This window comes from Myotis nattereri (assembly GCF_964212035.1).
Source record: "Myotis nattereri genome assembly, chromosome: 1".
NCBI classification, from domain to species: Eukaryota; Metazoa; Chordata; class Mammalia; order Chiroptera; family Vespertilionidae; genus Myotis; species Myotis nattereri.
Window position 1 is genome coordinate 168,622,543 of NC_138075.1, and position 27,500 is coordinate 168,650,042.

The 27,500-nt window shown below is 37.8% G+C and overlaps 1 protein-coding gene across 1 annotated transcript in view; it reads right to left on the reverse strand.

Moving 5' to 3' along the window:
* The window catches only part of GRID2 (glutamate ionotropic receptor delta type subunit 2), a 1,380,265-nt gene that overhangs the window by 548,298 nt on the left and 804,467 nt on the right, over positions 1-27,500 (reverse strand). Inside the window, exons 6-7 of the mRNA XM_081109363.1 lie at positions 24,741-24,914; positions 17,795-17,956 (exon numbers count right to left, since the gene is read on the reverse strand). Of these exons, the coding sequence (XP_080965489.1) occupies positions 17,795-17,956; positions 24,741-24,914 (336 nt within the window). The remainder of the gene's footprint in view (positions 1-17,794; positions 17,957-24,740; positions 24,915-27,500) is intronic.

A 27,500-nucleotide genomic window follows, 5' to 3' on the forward strand; every position in this document is an offset into this window, starting at 1 on the left:
ATAGAAACATCAATGATGAGAGAGAATCGTTGATCAGCCGCTTGCTGTACACCCCCATCCTGGGGACGGAGCCTGCAACCTGGGCATGTGCCCTGACCAGGATGGAACTGTGATCTCCAGTTCATAGGTCGACACTCAACCACTGAGCGATGGCAGCCAGGCATCTGGTCTTATTTTAGACTAGGGGCCTGGTGCACGAAATTTGTGTACTAGGTGGGAGGTTCCCCCAGACCAGCCTGCCCCCTCTGACAGACTGGGAGCCCTCAGGGGGTGTCCTACTGACTGCTCCATAGGGAGTGGGCCCAAGCTGCAGTCTGGCCTCCCTCTGTAGGAGGTGACTGGCTGATCAGGGGAAGGCGCCAGCCCCATCACTACCATCCACCGCAGCCGCCAAGGTGTTTTCATCAACACAGACTCCAGTCCCTTCACCATGAAAAATTGACAACTTTCTTTAGGCATTTTCAAGATGTGTCTTTCATAGGATATGACATTTCTTTCTTTCTTTTTTTTTTTATCCTCACCTGAGGATATGTTTCCATTCATTTTTAGAGAGTGTGGAAGAGAGAGGGAGAGACAAAGAGAAACATAAATGTGAGAGGGACACTTTGATAGGTTGCCTCCTGCATGAGCCCTGACCTGGCCCCGACCAGGGAGGAGTCTGCAACCTAGGTAGATGCTCTTGATCCTAATCGAACCCGGACCCTGTGGTCGGCAGGCCAAGACTCTATCCACTGAGCCAAACCAGTTAGAGCAGGATATGACATTTCTTAGCCCCTCCAGCAGCGGACCTTCATTTTTTCCTCCAGGAGTGTGGTGGAAAAACCCTAGATAACCTTCTTGGATTCTTATAACTCAAGTTACCAAGAACACTGAAAGTGGTGGCGTACAGGGAGCTTAGCCAATGAGAGGTCAGAAAAAGTGTTTATACTCGAACTGGTTTAGCCCAGTGGATAGAGTGTTGGTCTGCAGACTGAAGGGTTCCAGGTTTGATTCCTGTTAAGGGCATGTCCCTTGGTTAGGGGCACATTCCCAGTGGGGAGTGTGCAGGAGGCAGCTGATCAATGTTTCTCTCTCATTGATGTTTCCAACTGTCTATCCCTCTCCCCTCTTATCTGTAAAAAAATCAATAAAATATATTTTAAAAAAAGAAAAGAAAAGGTGTTTCCTTTTTAGCTCATGCACAGAGGACCCCCTGTGTTGTGTCCACTGGGCTAGGGTCGTGTCCCTGCCGACCGGGGGGCATGCCTCCGAGGCTGGCAGCCAGCCCCGCATTGTGGGTGCCGGGCTTGGGGGAGTGCAGAGACCCCGGGCCGCACGCACAACAGCTGCCGGGTCTCCGCACACCCCAGAGGCCGCAGTCAACCCAGAGCATGCACAAGCAGCCATGGGGAATGAACATCCACTTGGCGCCTGCGCCCATAGACCCGGAATGGCTGGGAGCGTTCTGGGAACCCAGACACACAGGGCCTACGCACAGGCCTACAGGCTAGGAGTGGCCTGGGTCCCAAGGATGTTCCCGGGACCAAGGCCGCTTGGTGCCTGTGTATGCAAATTAACCCGCTATCTTTGTTAGGTTAATTTGCATACTCACTACTGATTGGCTGGTGAGCATAGCAGAGGGACAGTCAATTTACATGTTTCTCGAAATAAAAGGCATCCAAATTGGAAAAGAGGAAGTAAAACTGTCCTTATTTGCAGACGACATGATATTATACATACAGAACCCTAGAGACTCCATCAAAAAGCTACTAGACTTAATACATGAATTTGGCAATGTAGCAGGATACAAAATTAACCCCAAGAAATCTGAGGCATTTCTATACACCAATAGTGAACTTTCAGAAAGAGAGATTATAAAAACAATCCCGTTTACCATCGCACCAAAAAAATTAAGCTACCTAGGAATAAACTTAACTAAAGAGGTAAAAGACCTCTACTCAGAAAACTACAGGACGTTGAAAAAAGATATAGAGGAAGACATAAACAGATGGAAGAACATACCGTGTTCATGGATTGGTAGAATCAACATCATTAAAAAATGTCCATACTACCCAAAGCAATCTATAAATTCAACGCACTTCCCATTAAAATACCAACGGCATACTTCAGAGATCTAGAATGAACTCTCCAAAAATTCATCTGGAATAAAATAAGACCCCGAATAGCTACAGCAATCCTGAAAAAGACCAAAGTAGGTGGGATCTCAATACCAGATATCAAGTTGTATTACAAAGCCACTGTTCTCAAAACTGCCTGGTACTGGCCCAAGAATAGGCATATAGATCAATGGAATAGAATAGAGAGCCCAGAAATCGGCCCGAACCAATATGCTCAGTTAATATTTGACAAAGGAGGCAAGAACATACAATGGAGCCAAGATAGTCTCTTCAATAAATGGTGTTGGGAAAATTGGACAGATACTTGCAAAAAAATGAAACTAGACCACCAACTTACACCATACACAAAAATAAACTCAAAATGGATAAAAGACTTAAATGTATGACAGGAAACCATAAAAATTCTAGAAGAATTCAAAGGCAGCAAAATCTCAGACATATGCCGAAGCAATTTCTTCACTGATACAGCTCCTAGGGCACTTGAAACTAAAGAGAAAATGAATAAATGGGACTACATCAAAATAAAAAGCTTCTGCGCAGCAAAAGAAACCATCAACAAAACAACGAGAAAACCCACTGTGTGGGAAAACATATTTGCCAATGTCATATCTGATAAGGGCCTAATCTCCAAAATTTATAGGGAACTCATACAACTCAACAAAAGGAAGATAAACAATCCAATCAAAAAATGGGCAAAGGACCTAAATAGACACCTTTCAAAAGAGGACATTCAGAAAGCCAAGAGACATATGAAAACATGCTCAAAGTCACTAATCATCCGAGAGATGCAAATCAAAACAACAATGAGGTACCATCTCACACCTGTCAGACTGGCTATCATCAACAAATCAACAAACGACAAGTGCTGGAGAGGATGTGGAGAAAAAGGAACACTTGTGCACTGCTGGTGGGAATGCAGACTGGTGCAGCCACTATGGAAGGCAGTATGGAGTTTCCTTAAAAAACTGAAAATGGAACTCCCATTTGACCCTGTGATCCCACTCCTAGGAATATATCCCAAGAAACCAGAAACACCAGTCAGAAAGGATATATGCACCCCTATGTCCATAGCAGCACAATTCACCATAGCTAAGATCTGGAAACAGCCTAAGTGCCCATCAGCAGATGAATGGATTAGAAAACTGTGGTACATCTACACGATGGAATATTATGCTGCTCTAAAAAGGAAGGAACTCTTACCATTTGCAACGGCATGGATGGAACTGGAGAGCATTATGCTAAGTGAAATAAGCCAGTCAATGAAGGAAAAATACCACATGATCTCACTCATTCATGGATAATAGAGACCATTATAAACTTTTGAACAATAATAGATACAGAGGCAGAGCTGGCTCAAACAGATTGTCAAACTGCAGCGGGAAGGCCGGGGAGGGTTGGGGGGCAGGAGGTAGGGGGGTAAGAGATCAACTAAAGGACTTGTATGAGTGCATATAAGCATAACCAGTGGACATAAGACATTGGGGGATAGGGGAGGCTAGGGGACTGTCTAGGGCGGGGGGATAAAATGGACACATATGTAATACCCTTTGTAATACCTTAAGCAATAAATTAAAAAAAAAATTTACATGTTTCTCTTTTATTATATAGGCTGTTTAAATGTGACAAGCTCCCTTTACTGCGAGACTGCTATCATTCTAATGCCTTGCATGAAACATTCTTCCTCCCACCTTTCTAGAATGATCCTCTCTTTCTTTTCCTCGTTAATGACTACTCATCTTAAACATTTCCAATTATCTGTCACTCTTACACCTAAAGTAAGTTCTCTAGTCACATATTTCCAGAACAGTCGGTGTTTCCCCTTTTGGATGACTGATCACACTTGTAATTATTTTTGATATTTCTATTTTGATTCCTTATTCTGTGATTTCACAGTACACCATATGGTAGTATTTAATAAATATTTGTTGAATGAATAGATTGCCATATAAGAATTACAATAATTTCAATATTTTGTCATTTTAAAGTATACTCTTTTGGATATCAACATGCATCAAGGTATCTTTTAGATATATTTATCAAAATTTTTCAATATGAGAAAATGAATTGGTATTAAGAGACTTGAGATCCTGCCACAAATGTTGTTACACTATATTTTCCCACATTCAGCATTGAAAATATTTACTGCAAAGGATTTAACATAAATTGATTATTTAAGCCAATGTGGATTTAAGAGTCTAGCAAATTGTTTTGTTTTGTTTGTTTTTCTATTGAAGGATCTAGCAAATCTTAATTAGCTTATTCGTGCAGAATACACAGAAAATGTCACTGGTTTTATATGTAATCATATATTTTAAATGTAATATTTTTTTTTTAGTTTTTGTTTGAATCATAGAACAAAAGATATAAGCATATTCTTTCTAAAACTTAGCTCTGATTGTGTCAGACCCATGCTCAGAAATTTTTTAGTCATTCACTTACCTAGAAAATAAATTCCGTTCCTCAATTTCTTTCCAGTTCAAACTATTTTCCCTATGTACTTTGTGTACTCAAGTATTTTCATCCATCTTTCTCATTGTCCACATATTTTATTCCAATAGATATGTCAGCTGGTGTGCCCCCACCACCTGAAGTATGTTCTTCTCCATAGCTTTACCTATCTCAAAACTGTTAATTTTCAAATTTGTATTAAGATGCTATCAGTTCCATGTACTTTTTTTCTAATCTAATTTATCTGTTTGGGATCAGGTTCCCCAGGAAACAGCTCTCAAATGTAGATTTGTGTGCAGGAGGGATTACCAGTAGCCTTCCTAGAAAAGTATCTGCAAGAGAGTGAGAAAAAAGGGGTTGGGCAGAGGGAGGGGGAAATAAATGCAAACACAGCAGCAGCTCAGCTGATCCCATGGGCCAGTCTCTAGTTACTTTACAATAACTTTTTGGAGTTATCACAGATTGAGGCAAGGGGCTCTGACCTTTCTGGCTCTGCAATGACCAGTCATTGGGTGCATGCTTTTCTGGAAAGGAAGTGGAGAGCTCCCTTTGCCCTGGACAGGACAGTTCCTGGACCAGGGGGCTTGGCTGTGTGCTGTCCTGAGCAAGAGTCCCTCAGCCATGAAGCAGGGACTTGAGCGTGTGCACACTGCACCATGGCCTTTTCTAAGATTCCACAGAATCGTATTTTTAGCACATTTGGGGCCTTTGTTGTCTTTCCTTACAGTATTGCTTTTTGTATACTTAGCCAATATTAGGCTCTAAATTCCTTTTCAGATAATCACATACAAGAATTTGAATAATACGTTCCACACGCTAGGCATTTGATAAATATGTGCTAAAAGAGTGAAGAATTCATGAATGAACAAAGTGTACTCTTGGAAACCATTTCAATATTAACAGTAAGAAAAAATAGAAAATGATTGTCATTTAATCATAGAACAAGTCTACAAATAAAGATAAGCTGCCCGTGTTGCATGGGTGTAATGCCATTCCACAATCTGTAAGAGAGATGGCCGATCTGCACAGATTAAGCTGATTTTGAAATGCCCCAGGGGAGTGGTTTTCAAATTGTGGCTTTGAAAACAAATTATGGTGGTAATAATGGAGCTCCCCTTCTGCTCTCTTCCCGAGAAGTTCACCTTTTATTTGTTTTACTTATTTAACGTCAAAAATTTAAATGCTTATTGTAGGGTATGCAATACCATCAAATTTAAATTATATATGAAAACTCTTTACTAAAATGAATATTATAATTAAATGCAGCGTCTCATAATTAATAAATCAAAACATGCATATATGTGCAAATAAACTTTTTCCACAAAAGCTTTTCAAAATGTAGTCTGAGCCTTTGAAATAGTCCTCTTGCTGCCTCATCAATGTACACTCCAACTTCAGAGCATTTGAAAAGGCCATATTAAAACAAGGATATTGTTTATATAATATTAACACTGGTTTATATGCCCCTGATTTGTTGGTGTATGTGTGTGTTTTCTTTAACCAAATGATTTTGACAGTAGTGACATGTTTACTTCTGCCATGAACAATAAAAAGGGTAAATGGTATGGTACACAGAACACAGAACTGGAGCCAGAAAAGATGGCATTTAAAACAAATTTGCTGTATAACCAACACTTAACAAGTCATTTACGTTTTCTGAGTCTCGGTTTTCTCTGCCTTATAATTGGGGAAAATAAGTAAGATTAACAGTATTTTACCTTGCTACTCTAAAATTGTATAAGTTGCTAAAAGCAAAAAAAAAGTATAAAATAGAGTAAAACAAAAATTGAATACACTCTTTACAGAATATTTTCAAAATATCTTTTCAAAAAATACTTTTAGTATACTTAATAACAAAACACCTGTGGCATTTTTATTAAACTAAAATTGTACAAGTTTCAACGTGGAAGCTAAAGCACTTAGTCAAGAAAAGTTTTTATCTGGTTTTGAACTATAAGAGAAAGTTTATTTAGAAAATCATAGAGGTAGAAGCGAATGGCTTACTAATGTAGAATCCACAGAAAATGTCACTGCTTTTATATGTAATCACATATTTTGAGTGTAATATTTTTCTTACACTCAAGAAATGGGCTCAAGAAACAAGTTAGAGAGTAGTGATGGCGAACCTTTTGAGCTCGGCGTGCCAGCATTTTGAAAAACCCTAACTTGACTCTGGCTCCATGTCACATATAGAAATTTTTTGATATTTGCAACCATAGTAAAACAAAGACTTATACTTTTGATATTTATTTTGTATATTTAATTGCCATTTAACAAAGAAAAATCAACCAAAAAAATGAAATGAGTTTGTGTGTCACCTCTGACACGTGTGTCATAGGTTCGCCATCACTGTTATAGAGGCAACAAATAAATTAAATTTTCCCTATCATTACTTTAGGAAAACCTTTTATATATTAGGATAAAATGGCAAAGTTAACCTAGAAACTAATAATTTCCAGTAACTCATTTCTAATCTTATGGCAGACAAGCAAACAAGCTGCTTGAAGAAATTATATTTGAGTGCTCTGGCAGGGCTTATCTCGTATTACAAACCCCAAGCACATGGGTGATCACCATTAGGAAGTTTAACACGACAAACACAGCCCACACTGCCATCTTCAAAAATAACTGACATCCTGCTATCTGTATGTACATGCAGATTATAAGCCCTGATCTACCCCCACCCTCAACAAAAGGGCACTTTATGAAAATTATCTCTACTGTATATGTTGTTAGTTAGCACAGTATTTTTATTTAAAATGGGGAGAGGGGTCAAATACTTTACTAAGAAAATTGAACCCAGTTTAGAAATTTGTATGGAGCCAAATAATGATTTTAAGAATTTTTTTCTATTGGCAATGGCAGCAGCTGATTGGCCCGAATGCTGCACTTAAACGGAAGCAGTGCAATGCCAAGTGTAGATGAACAGAACACAGCACTAAGCACAGAGCTTCGGAGCAATGGGACCGTTTTCCGGCCATCATCAGCCAGGGCACGCACTGCTTCCTCAAATAAAGCTTTGGCAATGGCTATGCCAGGTTGTCCCCAGATATCTTTAACGTTGTGAGTATTTCAGAGTTGTTGTTTTCCCCTTAGATAAAATATGTTGTTTCAATGCCTCGGCTAAGTCTCCTTTCCATTTAGGAGAGGCAACACTCATTCCTGTAGTAAGAATAGACAAGCCAGGGGTCAGTAGCAGACAGACTCTTAGAGATCTTCTCAGAGGTGCTTCTGCTTTGAAAATCACACTTCAGCGTGGCTTCTGCGAAGGCGATTAATAATTCTAGCTCTCAAGTTAATGCAGACACCATTTCTCAGCTACTACTGATTATGTGTGCATAAGCTTCCATGAGAGCTGCTGGCTTCCTGGCTCAGCCAAGGCATGGCCGTGCTGTGAGTGTAAGCCATGCAGTCTTTCAGCATGGCCATGTCCATGAATGCCTCCTCCACCTGCTCTTTCCCTTGGTAATACAGTCACAGGGCAGTGAGCCAGGTGCCTGCTACAAGCTTCAAACTGAGGGTCCACTATGAGGAAGATCAAATCAAACCTTATGTAAAATAACATGTAAGGTAGCTGAAAATTTTCTTTTTTTTGTTTTATTTTAATTTTCAACTGTAGTTGGCATTCAATGTTATATTACTTTCAGGTATACAGCATAGTGGTCAGACATTTATGTAACTTAGGAAGTGATCCCCAAAATAAATCTTGCTTGCACCTGACACCATATACAGTTATTACAATATTATTCCCTATGTTGTACTTTACATCCCCATGACAGCTCTGCAACTCCCAACTTGTACTTCTTAATCCCTCACCTCATTCATCCAGTCCCACAAATCCATTCACATCTGGCAATCATCAGTTTGTTCTCTGTATCTATGAATTCATTTTCATTTTGTTCATTCATTTATTTTCTTTTTTGTATTCAACATGTACATGAAATCATGTTTTTTGCCTCTCTGTCTGACTTATTTCACTTAGCATAATACTCTCTAGGTCCACCCATTTGTTGCAAATGATAAGATTTTACTTTCTTATGGCCGAATAATATTCCATTGTATGTATGTATCGCCTCTTCTTTATTCATTTGCCTTTTGATTGGGACATTTAATTTATTTACATTTGAAGTAATTATTAAGTAAGTAGTTACTGTCATTTTATTATTTTCTGATTGTTTTCGTAGTTGTCCTCTGTTCTTATTCTCTTGCTCTCTTGTGTTGTATGTTGGATTTCTATAGGGTTGTGTTTGTATTCCTTTCTCTTTATTTCTTGAATGAATTTCTCTCTCTCAATTTTTTTTGTGTGGGCTCTATATATACCAAACTGTGTATATAGCAGTCTATTTTAAGTTTATAGTTGCTTAAGTTTGAACACATTCTAAAATCATTACCGCATTGCCATTTTTACTCACTGCCTCCACATTTATGGTTTTTTGTCATTATTTTTTTTACTTTTGTTTGTGTGTGTATCCCTGAACTTATTGTAAATACAAATGATCTTCATACTCTTGCCTTTTAACCATTGTACTAACTTTAGTGTTTGTTGATCCACTACTTTTATTGTTTGCCATTGTCAGTGAGAATTTTTTCTGATATTTTATTATTTTTCTTCTTAGAGAAGTCCCTTTAACATTTCTTGTACTACTAGTTTGGTGATAATGAACTCCTTCAGTTTTCTTTTATCTGTAAAGCTCTTTATCTTTTCTTTGAAGGTAAATGATTGCTTTGCTGGGTAGAGTAATTTTAGTTATAGATCCTTGTGCTTTATCACTTTAAATATTTTATGCCAATCCCTTCTGGCCTGAAATGTTTCTTGTGAGAAATCAGCTGGCAGTCTTAATGAGAGCTCCATTGCAGGTAACTAAAAGTTTTTCTCTTGCTGCTTTTAGGATTCTCTCTTTTGGCATTTTTATTATGATGTGTCTTCGTGTGGGCCTTGTTGGGTTCATATTGTTCGGGATTTCCTGCACTTCCTGTATTTGTGTTTATTTCTTTCACCAAATTAGGGAAGTTTTCAGTCATTATTTCTTCAGGTAGGTTTTTAATCCCTTACTCTCTCTTTCCTCCTTCTAGTACCACTGTTATGCAAAGGATGCTATGCTTGATGATGTCCCAAAGGTCCTTTAAACTATCCTCATTTTTTAATTATTTTCTCTTTTTGCTGTTCCAATTGGGTGTTTTCTGCTATCTTGTCTCCAAATCAGTAATTCAGTCCTCTGCTTCATCTAATCTGATGTTGATTCCATTTAATGTATTCTTCATTTCTGTTATTATAATCTACATTTCTGAATAGGTCTATTTTATGGTTCCTATATCTTTGTCTCCTATCTCTTTGTTCTCACTGAGATCACCTCTCTCCTAAGTTCATTGAGCATCCTTAAAACCAGTGTTTTGAATTCTGCATCCAGTAGATGATTAGGTTTTTATTCTGTTTAGTTCTTTTTCTGGAGTTTTGCCCTGTTATTTTCTTTGGGATATGTTTCTGGGTCTCCTTATTTTGATTGCTTCCCTGTGTTTTTCCTATGGATTAGGTACATCAACTATGTCTCCTGGTCTTGGCAGAGTGGCCTTATATAGTAGGTATCCTGTGTGGCCTAATGGCACAGTCTCTCTCTCCACCTGAGCAGGGTACTCCAGTGATGTCCCTTGTGTGGGTTGAGAGTATGCTCTACTGTTGCAGTTGATCCTTAACTACTGTTGGTACATCAGTGGGTGGGACTGACCTTTGGGCTGACTGGCTATGAGAACTGCCTGTGTCTTCAATGGACAAGCTGTGCAGGGGCTGACCTCATGGAGTCGGGCTCACTTCAGCAGGGCTTTGGTACCAAAGTCCAAAAAAAAAACAAAACCCTTTGGGTTGCTCTTTGTGACTAATTAAGTGGCACTTTGGTGATGTCTGAAGCCAGTCACCAGTAGTGTTGGTTCTGGGGTCTCTTGGGAGAAGCTCTGACATGGACCAAGCTCAGTCCCTGACTATTGTCCAGCCCTGGGCCACCTGATCAGAGGTACAAAGTGATCTGTGGTTTGTAACTGCCTGCACTGGGCTTGGTGGAGCCTGGGAGTGGCTATGCTGTGCATCGAGGCTGGCTGCCACTAGGGCTGGGGCTGGAGCCACTTAACAAGAGGCACAGGGCATGAGGAGATCGGCTGCTACTTGTTTGGCATTTGTGGACCTTTGATGGTGAAACAGGAATGTTAGGGGGATATAGGCAGGCTTAGGGACTTTTTAGAATTGGGGTCCATGGAAAAAAAAAACATAGGGCTACAGATGGGGAGAAGGTACATTTCTACAACACAAGGAAGCCAGATGCAGTTACATCTCCATAAGACAAGGGAGCAGCAACAGTTGCACTTACATAAGACAAGGGAACTGGAAGTAGCCAAAAAAGGTCTATATTTACAAAATAAAGGAGAAAGAAAGCCCAGAAAGAAAAGAACAGTGAGAGAGGAGGGCATCACGTGTTCCATGTGGTATTTGACCTTTGAGTTCAGGAGTCAGTAATAGTAACCAAATTGAAAGGGAATATTGACAAATCAGAGGGGATATCAGGACACAGGAACTACAGCCTTTATAAACCATGGAAACAGGAAGTCGGTGGGACCCTGTCCCCCTCCCCACGTGGGAGTCCATTCTGTGGGACTATCCTTCTCCCCATGTGAGAGTCTGTACTTGTTCTTCAATAAATCTCCTCCGCTATACTACCCTCTGTTCGTAGATTCATTCTTCGACTCCAGCGGACAAAGAATCCGGGTTCCAGTCCAAAAGTTCCCTCTCAATGAGTTTTAGGAAAGTCCATAGCATGATGCCAGGCCAGCCACTTGTGTGGGTTAGCCTCTGAAAGAGGTTTGGGCTGGGAAAATGAATTAGGTAAAGTGAGATCTAAAAAAATCACCACCATCCGGTGAGAGCAGTTAGCTAGGTTGATGGAGACTCAGATTTAGCACCCAACTATGCTTGCAGGCTATGTTGAGGGGGAAAGAGCACAACAAAAGAATAATAGTGCCTGACAGCACTTTAGTTCCCAAGAGAGTTGCCCATCTAGCCCTTGCCCTAAAGCCAATTTGGTTCTTCATTTGTTTGAGATGGTATCCTTTCTCTGGTACTTAGGGTGAGTGTCTGTAAGCAAGCGAGGCTGTGCTAGGGCCCTACTTTTTGTTAATCCTCCCTTGAAAATATTTTTTTCTATTGATTTTTAAAGAAGGGAGGAGAGGAGGGAGGAAGGGAGAGAGAAAAGCATCTATGTGAAAAAGACACATCAATTGGTTGCCTCCCACATGCTAGGGATCAAACCTGCTATTCAGGTATGTGCCCTTGATAGGGAATCAAACCCATGAGCCTTCCAATGCTCTAACCATTGAGTCACTCTGGCCAGAGCTTGTGCTCAGGCCTTTTAAGAGGACATATGATACATAGCTGGATATTTTCTATGGTAGTTTTGTTGTTTGTTGTATTGTTATGGTTGTTTGGATTCCATTGAGACTCGGGATTTGCTACTGCCTAGATGCAGGTGAGTTCATGGAGCTGATAAATAATCTAAGCCTTTGCAATGAAGCGAGTCAGCTATTCCATGATTCCATGCAATACTATCTTGTACTTTCCTCTTCTCAAACTTATCAATACTGCAGATGCCACTGTCATTCAAGACAAAGACACCAATCTACAGGACCAGCTGCCTCATCCTGGGATCATTTTCTACATATATTCCTAGGTCGACTGCACTGGAGCACTTCTCAGATGTGTACTGGTTCCAGGGGAGCAGGTTGTGCATATACTGGGGCAGCTGAGACCTGCAGGTCGGAGGGTCACCGCACAGCAGGAGGTTGATGTCAGCACGAAGTCTGCCCCTCTCTGTGTGACTAAAATATTTCCTTGTTTTCTGGAAAAGCTGAAGCAAGATTCCCTCTTATAAATCTTCATATTCTTAAATGTTTAGAGCCAAAGCTTAAGCAAGTCTCTCATAAATGTCTGGTTTTCTGGAAAGTTCCCTAAGCAATTCCACATACTGCTCCGAAAAAGTTTCTGTTCTGCTTCTCCATAAAGATGTTTTACATCCACCTTGCAATAATTACATCAATGTGGGTCTCGTAGAAGACTTCTCATTACTCACCCTGGGACTGCCTCACTAGCAACAGCTCAATAGATGCCCATAAAGTTCACTCTGTCTCCAAGTTGAACCTTGTCAACAAGATCATTGTGAGCAAAAGGATGGCAGTGTGATCATCTGTCCTGCAGGCACATTTTCAGGAGACTCGAAGTTTGAGTTTTTGCTTAACGGGGAACACGAAGCAGCTGTAGGCCAGTGCCATGTTGTAGGTGGTGCAGCAGCATTCACACAGGCAGGATTCAGCGATTCAGCCAAGGTCCATTTCTTCCAGGGCAGTGTGGGTGCACACCTACCACTAGAAGAAGGCTCCTTGCCTCTCTGAAATCAGCTGAGACATCCTGATCACCATGCCACTGATGGTGATGAGCTGGTCAATGTCTTCTGGATTCAGGTTTCTTATATTCTTAGTCTTCAACACATTGAATGGTCTTGAATCAGATCTAAGACTCGGTCAGGTTCACGATCAAAGAAGATCTCATTGACAGGATTTTTAAAATTTGGGGTAACTTCCTGTGGGTAGCAGATGAACTGTCTGTAGAGATTTCTATTAAATGACTTTATGTGTTCATAGCCTACATTTAAAAATAGATCCTCAATAATATTAAAATTCTCAAGTAGCTACATGTACAGAGGCTTAACATCATCTATGGAAACACATTCTTCTCCTTTAGCCAGAGGGTCAATAAAAAGATGAAGAAATTTCTGAAAATTTTCTTTGCATGTTGACATATTTATACCTGTTCTACAAATCAAGTTTTGTGGCCTTGCTGGCCCCCACTGAAAATCCATCTGCAGACCCCAGCCAGGTGAGGCCTTGGCCTGAAGGGTGTGTCCCTAATACTGCTGTGTGGGGTGCCCTCTACCAAGAGCTAGGAATACCACATGTCAGTGGTGAACTAACATCAAATTCAGGAGAAACAGGAAAGAATGCACTAGAGGAGAGCTGTAAAGTAGTGTGTCCTGTGTGGCAGGATTTGCAGGTCAGCTCCAGGCCAGGTCAGCACCGGCTGAAGCTCTCCTGTAGAGGGAGAGTCCGCACCGCTGTGTCTCTGATGTGCAGATTGTCTGACATCCTCCCTTGGAGGGAGGAAAGGTGATCGCCTCCGAAGCACACAGGGCTCTAGACCAGGGGTGGGCAAACTTTTTGACTCAAGGGCCACAATGGGTTCTTAAACTGGACCGGAGGGCCGGAACAAAAGCATGGATGGAGTGTTTGTGTGAACTAATATAAATTCAAAGTAAACATCATTACATAAAAGGGTACGGTCTTTTTTTTTTTAGTTTTATTCATTTCAAACTGCCCGAGGGCCGTAGTTTGCCCACGGCTGCTCTAGAGTATATACCTGGTCGGAAGTGCTCCAAGATGTCCCAAGAGAAGTTTTTTAAAGTTTTACAACAATATAAAGTATTATAATTAAGTGATAATTTTGATATATCAATATCTATATGAAAAATGCAAGATAATAAACTACAAAGAAAGAATATTAAGATTTAAGTTCCAGAATTAATGAGGTCATTCAAAAAATATATCAAACATCAATAACTTCCTTATGTACCTATAATCACTAATTAAAAATATAATACAATAAAATAATTCATGACAGTGTGCACACACACATGCTCACACACTGACAAATATACACAAAACTCTATGAAAGTGTATGAATAAATACAATGAAATATGTATGAAGAAACTATAAATCTTTACTGAGGGCTATAAAGATGACTATATAGATATATACTATGTTCATGGATGGGGATATTCAATGTTTTAAAAATTATTAATTCTCTCAAAAATATTCTATGAAATCCATATAAATAGCAATGGCTTGGGGAGTTCTGATGCTATCTGGAAGAAATACACACTTAAGAATTAGATTAGCCTCTAATTTTTGAAAGAAAGAAGAGAAATGTGGAAGCATCTATTCTATCAATTCAAAAGATAAATTATAAAGTTTCAACACACAAAAAAAATTATAAAGTTTCACCACCTCCCCCTTTGTTGGACATTTATAGTGTTTATGTCAACTGCAGTGCTTTTTAAGTCTTTTGCCTCACCTTCCTAATTAGAATATAAGTAATTCAAGGACAGATTTGTTCTTTAGCTTCTTTATCTCCTTGCAGCAGAACACAGGCTTTGCACAGTGTATAGGGCATGCCCTAAGGTAGGCATTCAGTGGTTACTTGAATGTAATTAAGAATTTTATCACTAGAATATTCCCATTGCAATAAAGAGCCTGACCACATTTGTGATGTTTGGTGCTGACTTCTCTTTAAGCTTTGCCCTCCCTTTCCCCTTTGGCTCCACTTGTGGGCAGGCTGATTAAAAAGGTCCATCCTAACTAGAGAGCATTATGCTAAGCAAAATAAGCCAGTCAGAGAAAGGTAAATATCACATGATCCCACTCATTTGTGGAATATAATGAACATAAACTGATGAACAAAAATAGAACCAGAGACATAGAAGCATTGAACAGACTATCCAACCTATGAGGGAAGGTGGGGGGTGAGGGGGTAAGAGATCAACCAAAGGACTTGTATGCATGCATATGAGCAAAACCAATGGACACAGACAGTGGCAGGGGTGGGTGGTGGTGAGGGTTTGTGCTTGGGGGAGAGGGTGGTGGGAGAGAGGCCAATGGGGGGGACAAAAGGAGACTCATGTAAATACTTTTAACAATAAAGAATTTTTTTAAAAAAAGTCCATACTGTCTGGCTAGCATGGCTTCATGGTTGAGAGTAGACCTATAAACCAGGAGGTCACGATGGTTTGATTCCCAGTCAGGGCACATGTCCAGGTGGCAGGCTCCATCCCCAGTGGGGTGTGAAGGAGGCAGCTAATCAATGATTCTCTCTCATCACTGATGTTTCTATGTCTCTTTCCTCTCCCTTCTGCTCTGAAATCAATATATATATATATATCTGGTCATCCTGTACATCCTTTCACACCCATGGGAATTTTAAGCCACACAAATCTTCAGACCAAGTAAATGGGAACTGTTTCCAGCTCCAACCCCTAACCACTACAAAGGCCCAGCCCATTCCCTCTGCTCAGCCCAAGCCAGACTGAACCTGCTGAGGTGCACTCTGCTCTCTCCAGGAGTTCCTGTGTGAGTGGAACATTTTCTGTCAAATTCTCTTTGTGTGGAGTATTATCAGCCTCGGTATCTGAATGAGATAACCAAAATACCCATATGAAGGAAAGAAGTGTGACTGGGGCGGGGGGGGGGGGGGGGGTCGGGGGGGGAATATCAAAATTTTAAGGTTATCTTAAAACATGAAACAAAAAATAAGAAATTGAAAATTACAATCATGTATATAATTTAAACTTAGTTTCTAAATACACAAAATAAATATATTGCTTTAAAAAGTGTCACTAAGAGCCTACAGGGACAAATATGCAAATATTCCTCCAAAATGGAGTTTCATAGTTATTATATTATATCATTGTTTTGATTATAAATTTTGTAACAGCAACAGTTTACATATTGAATTGCTCCAGGAGAGAAAGCTACATTTAGCAGTGTCTTTGTTTCCCCCCTGCTGATATTCTCACTACATAAGTGTCGCCTAAGCAACACCCTGCACCATTATTCTCTCTTTATGAGACAGCTTCAGGAAAATGAATATATTCAAGCTCTGCATTTCAGCCAAAGTACGAATTAATAAATTAGTAGGTTCACAATCATGTTCAACAACCTCTCTTGGATCCATACCTGTCTATTTGCCACATAGATAGAGCATACACCTTGAGTTTAAATTTGACTTACCTATTTCCAATTGAAAAATATTTATTTGCTAATATATTCAATACATTTAATTTTCAAATACTTCTTTTGATAAGAACCCAAATTCCCATGAAAGGGATTCTTTTGCAAAAAGGAAGCAGTACATGCCTGGCTGTTGTGGCTCAATGGTTGATCATCGATCCATGAACCCAAGAGATCACTGGTTCAATTCCCGGTCAGGACACATGCCTGTAGGGGGTGTGCAGAAGGCAGCTGATAGGTGTTTCACTCTCACATCGATATTTCTCCCTCTTTATCCCTTCCTCCCTCCTCTCTCTCTCAACTCAATAAAAAATTTTAAAAATAAAAATAAATAATAAATACATTTTATAAAAGGAAGCACTACTAAGAGAAAGATATAGGCTATTTATTTGAAACATTTCTTCCATTTCTTGGTTTTTGTACTTTTAGTTCACTTCTAATGCTAAATTTTGAGACTTTTCTTTGGATTTTCTAAATGCATTCATGTTTCATTTGACTAGCTATTTCTCTTTTTGCTTCAGGAGAGAAAGGCAAACATATGCCAAAAGAAAAAGGATTGGTAAAATAAAGAACATAAACATTCAAATGTCTGTCTCCTTTGTGTAAAGGGTACAGGAGAAATTTGTTTGTTTTATTAATCATTTCATTTTAAATCCAAGAAGCTGTGCGAGACAAATGGAAAATGCCAGCAAGGATGACATGACAAAGAGGCTAATAAACTGCAGAATGCTTATACCACTGAGAGAAGCTGAACAGGATAAACCGCCTTCCTGGAAGGGAACAGGTAGCTAAGGTGAAACAGGTCACAGCCAGGCTAAACACCTCACTGACAGTGAAGAAGAAGAATGCCATCGAGTATCAAGTAGTTCACAGATGTTGCATAATATTAACCGTTTATGAATTACACCCTCATTATAACATAAAGACCATCCAATGTCTCACCATGTATCAGCTAAATGGTAGAAACAGCTAACTCTATAGCTCTTTTTTTTTTAAATCAGTTTAAAGAAAAAAGCTTTTTGTATTTTGTGACAGGCACCAAACCAATTTAAGCACCTCTAACTCTAATAATACAACCAAAGCAGTTTAAAATATTTCAACCACTAACTTTTTACCTAAGTAAAATGCCCTTGCAAATAAATAAAGGCCCCCTGTTTTGTATATGTGTGTAAATGTCTGCCCTTTTATTTTTAATATTTCATTTCTCCAATACACTGCTTTATGCTTTGAACTGGCAGCAATATTGGGGGGCAATATTGGTGGGCGGGGATCCTTCTAAAAGATATCTCTTCAAAATATGATCTATTGTATCCTCTTTATGGAAAGTCAGGAGTGAAATGCTATTCAAAGTTACCTTCTTGATGGTTTCCAGCATGGATCGCCCCCCCTGCCAGGGCTTGGAGTTCTTCCTGATGCATGACAGGCTCGCCATGCTGTGCCACTTCCGGTCCTCCAGCTTCTTATGGAAAGCATTAGCAAGCAGAAGCACCGTGTCATAGATGTAAAGGTTTGAAATCTGCAAAGGCATTACACAGTAATCATTAGACTCACTGACGCCAACCATCAAGAATATGGAGAAAATCATCAGCTCAGCTGCCTCCATTGGTATAGTAGATGGCTGGTTTGCTGGGTTATTTATTAAGCAGAAGGTTTCTTTTTTCATTTCCCCAGCAATTTTGCCAGTGAGAATGAAGTCTTATCTGATTGTATGCTTCAATTGCCTTTTCAGCTTATTTAGGTGTGAAAGAGAAGATAAAATAAAAAAGAGAAGTTTCGACAGAGGCAAGGCTGTTAGTGCCAGACCTCAGAAAATCACTGGCCCTTATTTCTTTCTGAGGAGGTAAAGAGCTGAGGGCTTAAGATTGGAAGGGCAAACTGAATAATACATTTTCTGAATATGTCAAGTTTTTGCACTCTGGTTATTCAGATGAAGAAATATCAACTCGATCTTACCTATAAGATGAGTGTCATAGGTATAAAAAAAGAAACTAGCCATCTGTGTGAACATTTGTGTCTATGGGGATTCAGTGTTTTTAAAAAATGATAGGAAATAGCACCATTCATAAACATTACATTGACCAAGAATCTATACAAAATTATAGAGGTATACACGCGCATTGCAACTCATTATCATGACATACCTTGAACTATTGACTTTGTGAATGCATGTTTACATTAAAGCTTTCTTTTTCTAAAGTAATAATATTATTATCTTCCTCCTATGTAGATTGAAACAGGAATTATAGAAATGTTTGGTAAAAGCTATTGCAGTCTTAACAGTTAACTCTTGCCAGAATTGCTATCCCTACTATTAACTACTGAAGGCATCTATGTTTCAAATAAATTAGAAAATATTTTAAAAATGTAACACCAAGAGATATCTAGTGTTGATATAAGTTGTTAAATGTGATATTATAACCTCCATGAAGGAAAAATCAAACATAAAATTAAAAGTGACAAATCAGCCTGGCCGTCATGGCTCAGTGGTTGAGAGTCCACCTATGAACCAGGAGGTCACGTTCAGTTCCCGGTCAGGGCACATGACCTGACTCTGGCTTGATCCCCAGTGTGGGGCATGCAGGAAGCAGCCAATCAATGATTCTCTCATCATTGATGTTTCTAGCTCTCTTTCCCTCTCCTTTCCTCTCTGAAATTATTCATATATATATATACATATACATATATATATGTATATATACACACACACACACACACACACACACACACACACACACACATATATATATATATATATTTAAAAGAGGAATCAACATAACTATGAAAATCAAATCTATCTTAGAGCATTTAAATATTTCCAGAAATTTTAGTGTCTTATCACTTTTTTTCCCTTGAAAACAAATAGGACAGCCTATTCACTGCCTTTTGCTTATAATTAATCACGAAAGAATCTTACAAAATTGCCTTCCCCCATCACAGAATAGTATTAAGTTTAACTATTAGGATAATGAGAGTTTGATACTATTGAGCAACTGTTAAAAAGCATTTCCTAACAGTGCCTGAGTTTTCCATTATTAATTGGTAAATCTTTAATTATTTGTGTCTTTAAGCATTATTTTATATGTATAAAACTTATGGGAGGTAGTACTTTCTTTAAAGAGACATTGGATACTCTTATGAACTTTGTGAAATGCCGGTTTGTTCTTTGTAAGGACATATGAGAGAAGGCTATTCTCCACACACCTCCTGACCCTCCCCCCCATGCCCCTCCTCCTCCCCCCCGCCAGATAATTATTAGAGAGACTAGGGGTGAGAGGATGGGAGGGGTCTGGCCAAAATGAACAATCAATGAAGAGTGAGATTTGAAGTTAAAAGTGGTGAATGAATCAAAATTTAGTCTGAATTAGACTGTGAAGTCCCAAAAGGAGAACCTAGAAGAAACATGAAGAATGAGTAGGCTGTATCCAAAAATGCAGGACAAACTTTTGGCGATCTCTCAATAATCAGCAAGAATCTGGCCTTTTCTAACCTCTCCCAGCTCCAGGTCTCAAATTTGCTTTCTCTCTCTCTCTCTCTCTCTCTCTCTCTCTCTCTCTCTCTCTCTCTCTCTCATTTTATTTTGCTTCTCTCTCTGACTGATTGCTTTACGTGTGCATATGAGATTGATGTGGAAGCATTCTTTGATGTCTATTTATCTTTCTCCAACTACTTAATTCCCTCTAATACTCATTTCCTAGGTATCAAACTAGGTGAATCCTACCCTAACAGCTCTCAGGACTCTCCCCATCTTAGGGCTAATTGGGCAGTCTTTTTATCTCCTGTAACACTCAGTGCATATAATGAAACATGCTAAGATTCTTTTAAAATCTGCCTTTCACACTAGAGTATGAGTTTCTTCTGGCCAGGGGCTCATATTGTACACATTTTCCCCTTTGTACTTTTGTTTCCCTTATTCCTTTTTCCTCCTGGAGTTAGCCTAGAGCTTAGTACATGCAGCAATTTGGTTTTTGATAAATAGGTATTAAAAAGAATGGGGGGAAAAAACAGCAGGTAGGTTTGACAGAAGTCAAGCAGTGAGAAACCTGACAATGCGGACTCCAACCACACCTGACATGTCTGTGGCACAGTCTCTTTTGCACACCTTGAGGCATGTACTTTGAGCATCCATGCTGGTTTCAAAGGTGAGTTGAACTCAATATGTTGACAGATGATATAATCAAATGACTGCCTCTTTTCATTTGCCCACATTCCAAACTGCAGGGACCAAAGGGGATGCTTGGCATTCTCTGAGCTTTTAATTACCTCTTCTTTTTTAGGTAAGTGCCTATTCTCCTTTGAAGTTTGTTCTCTTTCCCATGCCACACTTTATAGGCCCCTTTCTGCTATCATCTGCTGACCTCCTGGTCACCCTTTACTCACCAGGTCTTTGACTCCTCCCTCACAATGATCCCAAACTATCTTCCTGCATTAAAAAGATCATTTTGATTTCCACAAAGGTGATCTTTACTTCCATTCTGGGTACAAACAATATAAGTAACTATTCACTAGACACAAACACACATCACCTTTAATATCCTAAACACCAGCATCCCCCCGCCCCCGACTGACCAATCATTTCTCTCCACCTTACTGTCACTGCACTTGTTTCTGACTTCACTGAATCACCAGCACCCACCTCCGCTACATAACAACCTTCCAATATTTCACACCATCTATTACGTGCTCTGAAACGCCTTCTTTCCTTAAGTTGTTTATCATCTAGTATAATTTCTAGGCTATTCATCATCTTAGCTCTCTTCTCTGTCTTCCTTTTATGTCTCAATGTTTCTGCTCAAAGTCTGATAGTCAGAACGGACACATTATTGCAGATATGATCTGACTAGGAGAAAGATAAGATCTATCTCTCTTGATCTTGGCAAAATGCTCCTGACATAGAGACCAAGATTCCATTTGTGCTCTAAATGCTCTGTGCTATGCTCATTCCAAATCTAACTTCATCTTAACAGCCTTAAACAGCTGTCAAACTATGTCCCATTCATCTAGACATCCTGTAATTGATTTTAAACCTATACTTTATCTCTGTGAAATTTCAACTTTCAGGCTTATTATTCAGTAAATATTAACACCTTAGATCTTGATTATATAACACAATATAAACTTTCTCCCCTAGCTTGTTATTTAAAAATTTTGATAGGCATATTTTCTTCATTTTTCTTCATATATTGATAAACATTTTAAAATATTAGACCCAAGAATAGAATCTTCTGGGTGACCATAGAGAGTTCCTTGTAATCCTATAAGGATTATCAGTGTGGTTTGAGTATTCCTCTAGTTGCACACTTCACAAACAGAAGGTAACGAAAGACCTGGTGGGAAATTGTTGATACAAGGAAATATTCAAAACTACAGAACATATCTGAGCCATGTCTGAGGCATACCAATTTTGCTTGAAGATTTGGGGGAAAATAAAACAACTAAGAAATTTATCTGGTAAGTTATTTGAAATAAACTCATGTGTTATAACTTTCAAAGAGAATAATGAGACTTTAACATATTTTGAACTTTAAAAAAACCATCTGAGACCAGAGTGTTCACTATCTTCTGTTCTTAGGAGACCTTTGGTCAAAATGTTTTTTTAAAAAAAATATATTTTATTGATTTTTTTCAGAGAGGCAGGGAGAGAGATAGAGAGTTAGAAACATCGATGAGAGAGAAACATTGATCGGTTGCCTCCTGCACACCTCCTACTAGGGATGTGCCCGCAACCAAGGTACATGCCCCTGACCAGAATCGAACCTGGGACTTTTCAGTCTGCAGGCCAACGCTCTACCCACTGAGCCAAACCAGTTAGGGCTGGTCAAAATGTTTGACTGACATCAATCTATGTAGACTTTTTAATGTCTTTCCAAAAGGATTTCATAAGAAAATTTGTCAAATCCTACATGAAAATCAATATGCAATAAGTATATTTATGACACAATAACAACCTAAAAATTTATATAAGACTTACTTTCGCAGCATTTGCTGTTTAGAAAGTCCTATTGTCTTATTTATAGTGCCCTAAACCATATGTGTAATACTATATTCTACAGTTCATGTAGATATTAATTTTAGTATATTAAACTCTGATTATCAGGATATTTTTGCTTTCTTTTTTAAATTGGGACATTCACCAAATTTTTCTTATACTTGAATTCTCTTCCCAAGTATTTTACTAGTATTTCTAAATTACAATGTGTGATTATATCTACTTGCTTATTTACTATTATGAGCAATCATTTGTCAAGGCTCCTTTTACTTTTTTAAGATTCCTTCATCTATTTATTTTTGTTTTGTTAATCCTCACTACAAGATATTTTTCCATTGATTTTTAGAGATAGTGGAAGGGAAGGGGAGAGACAGAGAGCTGATAGTGACACATTGATTGTTTGCCTCCTGCACACACCCCGACCAGGGCCAGGGATTGAACTTGCAACTGAGTTCAAGGGATAGATGGGTGGTGCTTAATCTACATTTTAATTCATCAGATAAGTCAGGGAATATAAAGTAAAATAAAATATTTGTTTCCTTGATTTCAAGAAATGAATTAATTGCATCAGAAGGGTTACTCTGTTAGATAAATGTGCTTTAAAATCTGTGTAGTTACTTCCTGCTTTAACGATTTGTATACTTTCTGATACTTCTTTTTACAGAAACAGTCTTAGATATTTCAAGATTTTCTGAATGAAAATTCTTTCATATTTTTCTATAATTGAAATTCTATCATTTCCACATCAATTATACCCACAACCAATTAATATGGAAAGCTGGGTCATTATAAGCATTCAATAAGATAGGCATTAAAATTTAAGCAGGTCTTGTTTACACTTCAGAGTGACTTATTTTGACCACTGCCTTCTCCTTAATTACATTCAAATCCACAAATATTCACAAAGGTGCAAAGCACTGGGGTAGGTATGATGGGGGAAGTAAAGACAGACTGGTAATTGATGGGGTTTTATGATGTCATGTGCTAGAGGGAACTTACTCTACAAGAGCTTAAAATCGAGTAGGAAACAAAGCTCTATGGGCAATGATACCTAATGGGCTGCCTAGTATTTCATGTAGGTCATTGCAATGGTAGTAAGTATGAAAAAATTGTTTGGCTATGTAACAACTCATAAAAAATCCAAACATAACTAAAGATAGTGAGACTGGATTTATCATTCAAAAGAAGAGGTAGTTTTGCAAAATTCCCTTATTTATCTAGTATTATTGGGGATGAACTAGTTCTACTAGGGTTATATTTCCAAAATGTTCAAACTGATCATTGCTAAGTACTAAAATATTTTGATAGTAAACATTTTGAAGGAATAGTTTTCTGAAATGCATATTTTTCTGACTTCTGAAATTGACCATGACTTTAATCTTTGTTGATATCTCAGGGCTACTGTTTAAATACTAACTAATATGCTGGTAGTACACTACAGTGATACCCTTAGGAACTGTTTCATGATACAGAGTTGTTTTTACAAGAGGAGTCCTTCACTGATAAAATATTTGAATTAGATTTCTGATTGATTTCCTTTTTCCTGCCTCTTGCTTTGCTAGAGAGTGAACCTTATAGCTCTATACTATTATCCTCACACCTGCCTTTTGTAATCCCCTTTCAAATTGACATATTGAAATCCCTGTGCAAAGAGAAATAAAACAAAAAGATCTGATGGGATTTTCCTTAAGAGAAAGAAATAGGCGCTGGGTGAGTACTTAAAGGGCATTTTTATGAGGTAGCCTCGGGGACTTGGTGTTCTCTATTTTGCTGCTCAGAAATTTTATTTTCAAATTCTTTGTTGTATTCTGAATAGCGAAGCTTACAGGTATATCCATCTGAGTTAAATACGACTACATAACACTACAGCATTGCTTGCATTTCTAAATAAAGTTTTTGTGAACTACTTCAAACTGGATACTAATCTTTAAAAAGAAAGTCTATGTCCTTGTTATGTCAAAAACCTCCTATCAAATTTATTAGATCAATTATTTGGAGTTTGGCATTAAGGAGTATCAATCTCAAATTCTACCATGAGAAATGCTATGGATCTTACTTGCTGAGAAGAAAATAACCTTTACTTATTATATTATTATGAAACAAGTAGATATTTTGCTAAAATGAAGTTAAAAAGTTTTAAAAAAACAACAACACAGATTCGCTGTGCTTCCTAAGATGCTTTGTCTTAATAAGTTGCTGCAGAAGGGGAATAGTTCAGAAATTGCAAACATGTAAAATTCTAAATCCAATACAACTCTCTACAACTGCACAGCAAAGCGCCATAGGAAGAAATACTCCAATACTTAGAATATACCTCCATATTCTGAGCAAATGGGTCTTTTGGATCACACAATGTTGAAGATATTCGATGGTTGCCACGGAAACATCGCTGACTTATATTCTGGGGGACTGGGAATGTCTGCCGAATGATAGTTAGCCTTCCAATTGACCTTCTTACAAGTTCCTGTACATCCATGTCATTTATTTCCTATAAGATAAGAAATGGAAGAATTAGAAATGCTTTAATACAGTAACAGAAACACAAAATCTATTAATAGGTTGTCATCTGAAAATGCTAAGGGTTACTGTAATGCATTTACTTAATGCTTAGCCCTCAGCCAAAAGAAAACAACATATGTTCATTAAAATGATCAATTCATTTGTATTTGCTGCCTGTGCTTACATTATATCCATTAATGCTTAAATATTTCCAAACGGGAGCAATTGACTTAAATATAGGGTGCCCCACAGAAGTGTATATACACACACTGAGTAATTATAAAGGTAGTGTTTATTAAAATATATTTAATTTTCAAAAGTGAACTATAAGCTGTTAAAGTATGTATACATTTTTGGGACACCCTGTATACTTTATTAATAGCAAGTTTATAATTTGTTACGTTGAATGCTTTAGAAAAATATGGGTTATCTACACATCAAAAAATCACAAAATATGTTGCTATTATAATTCGTGATTCATTAATGTATTTCAAGGTATTTTGAGTACCTAGGAAGACAGTTGCAATGAAAGAGTAACATGTATTATTCTTAGCCATTGAAAATGGGGCTCTTTAATAAGGCAAGTAGAATGAGCAAGAGGAGATATTATTTTTAAGGATTTTTTTCAAACTATCCATGTTAACCTATAGAATTTTCTTGGTTAAAAGTAAACAAAGTGCTCACTAAATGTTGAATAAATAAGTTAGTATGTAATTGTGGTATTAACATAAAGATGGAAAACTCTTGATTAATACAGAGTGAACCAGGATGAGTGAATGAAGAAATACAGTGCTTGTTATCCAAATCAATGTTATTTAGAAATGTGTTTTATACTTTCCTCTGCCTCCCAACTCCAGATTAAATTTTAGGATTTAACTCAATCATGGATGTAGGAGCAATAAAAATGAAATATTTTTATAACATACACATGTTCCAATTGGAATTAGTCAGAATAAAAGTGGTCAGAATAAATTTTAGTTTTAAGGCCGTCTTTACTAAAGCAGTTTGTACTTCCTAATGCCCACTGGAACCTCTTAAATCAATGAACCCTTTGCAATGAACTTATTCATTTCAGGAGATTCTAATCACAACATAAATATAAGATTTGGCACAAACTTTAGAATGCAGTGAGCATTCATCAGTTTCTTCTGCTTTGTAGCATATATTAGCTTATCCATCCTTTAATTATGATCTTTATGTGATACAGATTTTCTGAAAATTAAATAACACCCGCCATCAGCTGTATCCAGTATAATGTCCTGGATTTTTGGTTGATTAACTCTTAACGTACTATTACATAAATGGTTTTCTCAGCTTAAAATGCCATCTTTTCCCTTTAGTCTGTGCCACCAAAAACTCTTTCTGGCAAAAAGCAAGTCACTATTTAATTTTCTGTCACCTACTCATAAAGAATTATACAGTATCCTTCAACATCATTTTTAGCCTTAACCTTAACAAGAAATCTTTAAAAAAAAATTATATATATATATATATATATATATATATATATATTTATTTATTTATTGATTTCAGAGAAGAAGGATGAAGAGAGAGATAGAAACATCATTGATGAGAGTATATCATTGATCAGCTGCCTCCTGCTCGCCCCACACTGGGGACCCAGCCTGCAATCTAGGCATGTGCCCTTAACCGCAATCGAACCTGGGACCCTTCAGTCCTCAGGCTGACACTCTTTCCACTGAGCCAAACCAGCTAGGGCAAGAAATCTTTTAAAGTTAATTAATATTGCTATTCAGTGTCTTTACATTTCTAAAATTAGATTTCCATATTGTGCAGAAATTTTTATTTAAAGGGCAGTGAAAAAATTGTACCACTTTTCCATAATATTAACTCTATTTTGGTGTGTGTTTTTTCTTTAACAATACTAAATTTTACCAAACAGTATCATCTCAACATGACTCTCACCATGTTGAACTATAAATCAGCACATTAGAATAAAAACTTACATTGATAAGTGCCAGCTATGTTGGGTAAAACACTAGATAATATATTATCTTACTTTCTGCTGAAAACAACAAGGATTCAGTTACCGTTAGCTCACTTTATAAATAACTTTATAAAAAATATTTCAAGTTCTTCTTTCAAAAGTCTCTGTCTGTATTTACAGTATTAATTTATAAATGTCATGAAGTGAGACACTTTCTAAACTAATTACTTAAACAAAGAGTTCATATTTCCTCACAAAAATTATTTGGATCAATGTCATGAATGATGGGATTTAAAACTATAAAGATATATTATTTCAGCATGTAATAGCTGAATGATTCTATAAAGGAATAATAAATTTACCTTTCATGAATCAAAGTCTTTAAGAAGACTATTTCAAACTCACAAAAAGGGATGACTACCTTTCATAAGTTCCAAAAACTGAAGTTCTTAAGTGTCAGAGAAACTAGAGTATATCTAAGGAAATACCAATTTGAATATATTTTGCCAATTATTATTGAGAAAGAAAAAAGAAAGCAATTTTCTTTTAGGAAAGAATCTGCCATTCTGAATGAAACTAACAGACAGTCTGTCTCAAAAAATTCACTTGCAATTTTAGTTTAGACAC